Below are 7827 nucleotides of genomic sequence, written 5' to 3' on the forward strand. Positions count from 1 at the left end.
TGGCCCTAGGAGGGGACTGCTGGTGGAGGACAGAGGTGTCCTCGCTACCAGGCTCCACCAGACTTAGGAGAAAGCAAATGGCAGAGCACCTGGGATGGAGACCATGCAGCGGCTGGACCAGCCTTCACCCTTCCTGACCACCCCGCATCCTGCCCCAGGCCCCTTACCCAGCTCCGATGGGATCACCAGCTTCCGCTTCTCTCCCTCACACATCCTGCACAGCAGGGACATGTGCTGAGCACAAGGTGGCCCCAGACTCCCCACCACCCAGTCCCCGCCTCCCCCAGCTCACTTCCCAGACCACAACCATGGCCCCCAACTCACCCCAGCAGCCCCTGGTCCCAACCCTTGATGACCTGGCCAGTGCCAAGGGAGAAAACAAAAGGCTGGTTTTGGGGCAGGCTGCTGTCAAACTCGGTCCCATCTTCCAGTTTCCCCTGTAGGAGGGGCAGGGGGGCAAGAGTCAGCCAGAGATCCCTGAGCTACTCTGCCCAACAAGTTGTCCCCTGGCCCTTGGGTGGGCAGGACTATGGGTCCCTTACAGGTTTAGGTGCCCACTCGGTGAGTACAGATAACTAAGGAAATTGACAAAGAACAGTTGGTGTGGGCTTGCTGGGGTCTGTCCGCCCTCCCCAGAAACCCCCTCCCCTGACCCACCGTGTAGTGCATGTGCAGGACATCCCCCTTTCGGGACTTGATGGGACAGTGGTCCGCCCTCTTCTTGACCCCAATCTGCAGCTTGCGCTTCCCCTCCGGCCCTGTAGCTGTGGCCAGAGCACTCAGGCAGATGGGCAGCACTGCCAGCATCCAGTTCAGCCTCATGTCTCTGCAGGCAAAGACCCCCACCGACACACAGACCGACCAAGAGGGGGTGGGGAGGGCGTGGGAAAAGAGCAGGTACAGAAAGGATCCCACCCCTCCCCACAGTACAAGCCCCATCATTCCCTCCCAAGGCTCAGCGACTGCACTTACCAGTCTAGGGAGAAGGGAGCTTGGCCGAGGACCCCAGCAGCGGGGGGAGGGGGTCAGGGGAGGCCACAGCAGCCAGGGACCCGCCCTTTTGCTCACCCCCAGCCTTTCCCTCCCTCCCTTGCCCCAGCCCCACTTCTCTTCAGTTCCCACCAGACCCTTTGCGCAGAGTCCAGACCCGTTCTGGCTGCATGGCAGATGTGCTGACCGGGCGACCCCACTCGCGCCACACCCAGCTGCCTCCGGCCCAGCACACCCACACCTCGGTGCCTGCTGCAGGGGGCCGCCCCCGAGGCACCCATACGTCCCCGCTGTGAGGTTCTGGGGTGCTCCTATCCTCAGGGGGTTCTCCCCAGCTCGGCCCTGTGCCTCCACCCGGAGCACCGCCCCAGCTCTGGGCCCTCGGGGGTCTCCGGGGCACCCAGACTGGCTCTGTTTCCGGTGCTCCCCGAGTCCGCTCCACCCACACCACCTCTCCCGGAGGAGTTCTCGGTCTCCCACGTCCCCAGACCCCACCACCACGGAGACCGCCCTCGCGTGGACGCCCAAGGCCATTACCCGGGTTCGGGCTTTCGCTGGGCTCCTTAGCCCCGCCCTTGGGAGAGCGTGACCCCGCCCCAGGCACTGGAGCCCCGCCCTCAACAGAACCCAACCCCTTTTTCAGAACTGCAGCCACTGGCTGAAGCCCCGCTTCCAGTGTCCGAGCTCCGTTCCCTTTGCTCTCCAAACCCGAGGCTCCACCTTCCAATTGTTCCGGCTCCTCCTCCAAAACCCAGGCTCCGCCCCGCCCCAAATCTAGCCCCACCCCCGGCCGCGTAGCTCCGCCTCCCTCTGGAACCAGCTTGGAGGTTCCTCTCGACTCGGCTCCACGCCCCGCCCCGCACCCTGGGGCTCCGCCCCGAACAGTGTGAGGTCCCTCCCCCTGCGGCATCCCCAGGCAGCTCCGACCCCAGTCCCCAATTTCCTTGTAGCCTATCCCTGGTTGACACTCGGGGCCCCGGCCCGCTCCTGCCCGGCCTGCTCCAGCCTGCCCCTCTTGCGCCCCACTCCCCCTGCCCGGGCTGTGGCCCCCGCTCACCTCCTCGCCGCGCCCCCGGAGTCAACCCAGTCGGGCTGCCGCCTCTGCGCAGGCGCAATGTCGTCGCTACCAGGCGGGGCCACGCCGCGCTTCCTCATTGGACTGTGAGAACCCCGCCACCACCTACCGGTAGGGGCGGTTTCTTCCTTAGCCCCGCCTCTCGCGCCACCGCGTGATATTCACGTCATTTCCGGTGGGGCGGCCCTTAAGAGTAGGGGAAAGTGACTTCCGAAAGGGCGGAAGGCACTTCCGGGCGAGGTGAGCCTGGGTGACATCAGGCGTTACTCTCTGATGGTCTGTCTGCAAGGGCCTATCACCCGTCGCCCCTCCAGCCTTCTCAGCGTCCCTGTCGCCCCTGCGCCTCTTTGTAACCACAGCTTCCAGTCGGGGACGCTGCAGAAAAGGATTCTGCAGCTGCCACTTGTCTGGCTCTATGACCTTGAGCAGTTCCTTCCCTGCTAAAACTTGGCGTCTCTACAACGTGGGCTGGGGACCACTCAGCCTACAGGGACCCTGGAGGACTCGGACCCCACCCCCACCCCCCTGCACGGCTAATGTTCTGTCCTCTTTCCCACCTTCAGCGCCCTGACTGACTGCTTCCAGCCTCACTCTGACCAGCCCACTGCCTCAGCCCATCCCCCCACCAGGGCCCACTTTCTGCCTTCTAGTCCATTGCTCAGAGACCCTCTAGATAGAGCAGCGGTTCTCAACCTTCCGAAAGCCGCGACGCTTTCGTACAGTTCTTAATGCTGTGGTGACCCTCCAGCCATAAAATTATCTTTCTTGCTACTTCATAACCGTAGTTTTGCTGTTAAGAATCGGGCGACCCCTCCAGAGGGGTCATGACCCACAGATTGAGAACCCCTGCCCTAGAGTCAAGGGTTTCTGAGCTGTTAAACTGTGGGGAGCAAAAAGCTTCATCTTACTCCTGCAGCACATCTGAGGAGTGGCTTCCATCCGCTGGCTTTGGGGTCAATAGCCCAGTAATGCATGCTGGCATCGACCAAACCAAACACTCCATTACGCAAATTCTCACTCCAAGCAACACCATAGGACACAGTAGAACTGTCCCTGTGAGTTTTCAAGACTGTAACTCTATGGGAGTAAAAAACTTTGTCTTTCTAGAGCAGAGTGGCTGGTTGGTTGGCACTGCTAACCCATCACTACAGGCACTGCCATCGAGTCAATGCTGACTTGGGTTTCCAAGATTGTAACCGTTTACGAGGGAGGGTGGAAAGCCTAGTCTTTCTCCCTCTGAGCTGCTGGTGGTTTCAAACTGCGGACCACGCAGACTGCCAGACTGCCGCCTAATGCATAACCACTATGCCACCAGGGCTCCTCATACCAGCATCCATAGTACCCAGTAAATATTTGTCAGAGTCAAATCATGAATCTGCATTTGGTTGGAGGGTTAGGGAAACAGCCAACTGGAGGGCAGGTGCCCAAGTTGCTTCTTCTCTTTCGAGTCTATTTCCTCCGTTGGAAAAGGCAGGTCACAGCAGGGCTGACCTCAGAATTGAAGAGGAAGAGGGCCTGCAGGAGAAACGTGAGTGGTGTCCGGTGGGACTGAGTGGTCTGGGAAGGGCGGGCCCATTAGGATTCCTCACCCTCATTGTCTCAGGTGAGCTGTGATCTGAGTAGTTTCAGGCTTGGGAAATACTTGAATAGTGACCAGTCTCCAGGCATTGCCTTCTCCTGTCCAACCCCACTCCTTCTTGTGACCCATCAAGATTACTACCATGCTCCCCAATCGGATACCCTGCAGAAAGGCTTTGCTTAGAGTGGCAGCTTTGGAGGAACCATAGAGGTTGCAGGGACGGTGACCAGAGCATGACCTTGGACTTAAATCAGACCAGGCTCAGGAAAGCCCGACCAGCAGTCGATGAGGAGAGCTCTTGAAGTGCAAGGGGAATAAAGACAGAACCAAATGTGGGTCATGGGAGTGGGAACCTATCTCCCATGCCAAGTGTACCGCAGGCTCTTGGTGCTTCCCTTTCAGGGCAGGGAGGGTGAGGTAGAGCTAGGGCAGGGACATGATGACTTGAGGTAAGCTTCAGGAAGCAAAACAGAACTATAGGGAGTCTCAGACTTAGGACACAGCGTGAGTTATGACACACTCTTTATACACAAGACTATCTTTGTCTTGCACACCTTATCATGAGTAATGGGCACTAACGTACAGCTTGCCGGGCGCTAGCATTCTCGGTCGTTCAAAGGATGGATTACTAAAGATCTGACAATAAAAGGCCAAAAAAGCAATACCAAAAAATTATCTGACTTCTGTCAGAACTGACTTCCAACCCACTCAACAGAACAAAGCGGTCCTGAGTGCTACCTGGCGGGGAAGGGGGGTGGGGGGTTTCTCTAGAGTGTGCAAGCAGACTAAATGTCTCTGGAGCCCATGGGCCCTAAGCACTGCAAGCAGCCATTCCTCCCACGTGCACATGGGACTGAGGCTCAGATAAAGGGGCTACTGACCACTCCGCAGGTCAGTAGCCATCTCCTTTCAGAAAGGAACCCTCGTGGTGACTAGCAGTGGAGGTGGTGTAGGAGGAGGCAGAGGGACGAAGGCCCCCCTGCACTTTAAGTAGCAGCAGTGTGAGGCCTGGGTGATGCTGGCTCTGCTTGGAAACAGCTGTGGAGTCTGGGACCTCGCCTGCAAATGAAGAGGACAGCTCTGGGCCCCAGAGTCAGTGTGACGCAGACATTCATGCCCAACCGGTCAGCCTGGACAGCGACACACAGTGACACAGGCAAGGGCGGCTCCTTCTGTTTCTTTTATCGGGGGCGGGGGGTGGGGTGGGGGCACAGTTGTCATACCAAAGCCCAAACCCCATTCTCTGCAGGGAATCGGGGTCTCATCAGCGGGACAAGAAGGAGCTGGTGATAAGAAGCTCACTTGTACATGGTGGTCAAAAACTGGAAAGGACCCAGTTCATCCCCAAACTAGCATATGACCCCTCTCGATGCCGCCAAATCTCTGTGTCCAACTATGCCCACCCAGTTGGGTGATGGCCCCGGGGAGACAGGGACCAGCAGGAGAGCCCCGGTTGAGAGGCCCAGGTCCAGGAGCAGCGTCCTCCCCGACTGAGGTCTCAAGGGCTGGGCTGCCCTCCCCAGGCTGTGTGGAGCCTGTCGCTTGTGAGGCAAGTGGCCAAGCTAAGTCTGAACAGTGACGTGTCACCTCCGCAGCTTCCGGCACCTGAAGAGAGAAGACGGGGCTGCTGTTCAGGCCGCCGGAGCGCAGCCCCCAACTCCTCTTGACTCACCCCTCTCTACATCTGTGAACCCCACTTTTGCCTAACACGCCTTACATGGCCCAGCTAACCTGGCCCCAACAGCCCCTCAGACTGAATCCCATCACAATGCCCTGGCGTCTCTGGGTCCATTCCTCACTGCCAATGAGTCCATTCTGACTCCTGGCACCCCTCTAGGGTAGAGTAGCATCAGGAAGGTTTGCAAGGCTGAAAATCTTTATGGGAGCAGACAAGCCCCATCTTTCTCCTGCAGAGTGGCTGGTGGGTTCAAACGACCAACCCTGGGGTTAGCAATCCAACCCATAACCCACCAGCAAGAGAGACAAATGTCCACCACAGACATTCTGGGAAGCCCGGAGCCTTGGCATGTTGGGAAGCTGGGTCCTTTACCTCTCTCTCCTCTACTCGTGTGTTATCTCTTCCAGAAGATCTATGATTTCTCAGAGACAGGGCCCAGGGTCAGACGGCCCTCCCAATGGCTCTCCCATCCACTGGCACCATCCCTGCTCACGCCTGACTCCCGCCTTGTGTACACCAAGCCCTTGCCAGCAGACACTCTGTAAATAGTTTCTCAACACATCCATCAAGCTGGAAGCTCCCTGGCTCTCCTCCTACTGGCTGGACTTGCTCCAGGACAGGGCCTAAGGCTTTCCTGGGACCCAGCCCCAAGCCCCCCCGCACCTGCAGCTGTTTGGGTTGAGCTCTAAGCCCCGCCCTTGGCAACGGAGGAAGCTGCGGCGTCGGCAGCGGCAGCGGCAGGTCCGGGGGTCAGGGCGCTGGCGGCGCTGGGCGCAGCGTGGGCAGAGGGGCCTGGGGCTGGAGTGGGATGGGTGATGTCAGCTGGGGAGGGTGCTCTGGGGACGGAGTCCCAGCCCGGCACAGAGCGGGGCTGGGGGCGGTGGTGGGGAGTGGGAGCCCTAGGAGGAGAAGCGACATGTCTGGGGCCGGAAGCAAGAAGCTTCCCAGGAGCACGGGGAGGGACTCTCAGAGGAACAGGTGGAAAGGGGTGAAGGGGAACAGGTGGGAGGAGAAATGGGAAAGGACGAGAGGGCCACAGACCCCCCTCCCCCTCCCCTCACATCCTGGACTCCTCGCCCACCTCAGCAGGAGCCCAAGAGGCTCACCTGTCTGGCTTCCCCGAACTCTCTCTTTTTTTTGGTCTGAAAGGTAAGAGAGTCAGACAGACAGAGACAAAGAGAGGGAGCATCAGGAAGTCCAAATGTCCCACGCTCCTGCCCCATGGCCCAGGCTGACCACCACCCCGCCCCCTAAGCCCAGAACCTGTCCCCACCACCACACCACGGGCCGCTGCCCCCAAGCCTGGTGTCTGCGAGTCTAACTGGCACCTGCATTCACACCGGCTGTGTTCTTCCAGCGACATCTCCCCCAGCTGACTGCTAGGGTACCGGATCATGAGGATCTGCGCCCCGGAGGAAGACAGGGAGACAGTGAGCCTCACAGCCAAAAGGAGTGCTCCAAGGGATGGAGAGGGAACAGCCTGCCCACAAGCCAGCCCCCTGGCATCCAGCTCTCCCTGTGGACCAGGCGGCTCCACCTGTAGGGGTACCTGCATTCGGACTTGGTGCTGGCCCGTGGGGACACACTCCAGCCCATCGTCTGGACAACAGCCGCCACAGCGATGCACTGTCACGCAGCTGGGCACCAGTTGCTTGGCCACGGTGCCCATGAATTCCGTGGTCAGGGGCACTACCACCTCCCGAGGCTGGCAGGTGGCTCGGGAATAGACGTCGATCCAAGACACCACTGGGGACAAAACGACAACGGGAAAGGTCTCATTCCCCAGGGGGTTGCGGGGGTTGGGGGGCAGGGGGCGAGGACTGAAGCTGTTCCCTAGTCCCCTGCCTTCTCTCCAAATCCCGGGGTACCCTCCACTTGCCCTCCCATGCAGCACCCCTCTGCCCAGTCTTTCCAGGGCCCGGGGTCCCTTGGCCTCCACTCCCTCCGTTCTATGTGGAGCAGGCAGAGCCCGATTCTGCCTCTTCTGAGGCAGTTGTGGCAACAGAAGAGAAAAGGGCTGGAATGCAGAGCGAACCGTGGACTGGCTCTTGCAAAGGGACCCTCATGACTACCTTTATTCTGGTGGTCGGGCACATCAGGCTGGAGGGCCGGGGCCTGGGGAAGACAAGAGACCTGAGCGGGGGACACCCTTGCATCCAGGAGTGCTCTAGGAAAGGCGGCCCTGCTGTCCCAGGGCTGTCCTCGCCTCCAAAGGGCTCTGCCTGCGCTCTGGCATCTTCCCACACTGCTCTGTTCCTGGGGCCATGGCTCCAGCTTTACCTGTCCTCTCCTGGCCACCTGGGACCTGCCCTGGCCCACGACCCGCCTGGCGCACTCTGCGGGCGACGTCGAATCTCCAAGCCTCGGGGGACGGCCTTGCGCTGGAGGCCGCAGGTCAGGAGCAGGCACAGTGGGCGCCGAACCAGGTCCAGCGGGCACCGGGCACTGGGGTGGCTCCGCCCCCAGCTGCGCCCAGGGGACCGGGTGGGATGGGGTGGGGCGGGG

At 60.2% G+C, this 7827-nt stretch overlaps 3 protein-coding genes across 4 annotated transcripts in view; all 3 read right to left on the minus strand.

Annotated features, from left to right (window-relative positions):
- Window positions 1–61: 61 nt before the first annotated feature.
- On the minus strand, window positions 62–2129 carry FKBP2 (FKBP prolyl isomerase 2). 2 transcript variants are annotated; one of them, XM_004713650.3, is made up of 4 exons: window positions 2048–2129; window positions 658–826; window positions 325–437; window positions 62–214 (listed from the first exon to the last, which is right to left on the minus strand). In XM_004713650.3, exons 2-4 carry the CDS (start codon window positions 820–822, stop codon window positions 64–66), a joined length of 429 nt encoding a protein of 142 aa, XP_004713707.1. In that variant the 5' UTR covers window positions 823–826; window positions 2048–2129; the 3' UTR covers window positions 62–63. The 2 variants fall into 2 exon arrangements, with proteins under 2 accessions (XP_004713707.1, XP_045153254.1); XM_045297319.1 differs by lacking the exon at window positions 2048–2129 and adding an exon at window positions 973–1052.
- LOC115872005 (translation initiation factor IF-2) lies at window positions 1105–1978 on the minus strand. The gene has a single exon (XM_030887565.2). It carries the CDS (start codon window positions 1898–1900, stop codon window positions 1112–1114), a length of 789 nt encoding a protein of 262 aa, XP_030743425.1. The 5' UTR covers window positions 1901–1978; the 3' UTR covers window positions 1105–1111.
- A 2682-nt stretch (window positions 2130–4811) lies between the features above and the next one.
- The window catches only part of VEGFB (vascular endothelial growth factor B), a 3890-nt gene continuing 874 nt past the window's right edge, over window positions 4812–7827 (minus strand). The window contains exons 2-8 of the mRNA XM_045297185.1: window positions 7603–7788; window positions 7395–7437; window positions 6872–7068; window positions 6651–6724; window positions 6429–6464; window positions 5986–6120; window positions 4812–5249 (exon numbers count right to left, since the gene is read on the minus strand). Of these exons, the coding sequence (XP_045153120.1) occupies window positions 5228–5249; window positions 5986–6120; window positions 6429–6464; window positions 6651–6724; window positions 6872–7068; window positions 7395–7437; window positions 7603–7788 (693 nt within the window). The 3' untranslated portion in view covers window positions 4812–5227. The remainder of the gene's footprint in view (window positions 5250–5985; window positions 6121–6428; window positions 6465–6650; window positions 6725–6871; window positions 7069–7394; window positions 7438–7602; window positions 7789–7827) is intronic.

This window comes from Echinops telfairi, unplaced genomic scaffold (genome assembly GCF_000313985.2).
Source record: "Echinops telfairi isolate 266 unplaced genomic scaffold, ASM31398v2 ScPeMD7_7417;HRSCAF=8455, whole genome shotgun sequence".
Lineage (NCBI taxonomy): Eukaryota > Metazoa > Chordata > Mammalia > Afrosoricida > Tenrecidae > Echinops > Echinops telfairi.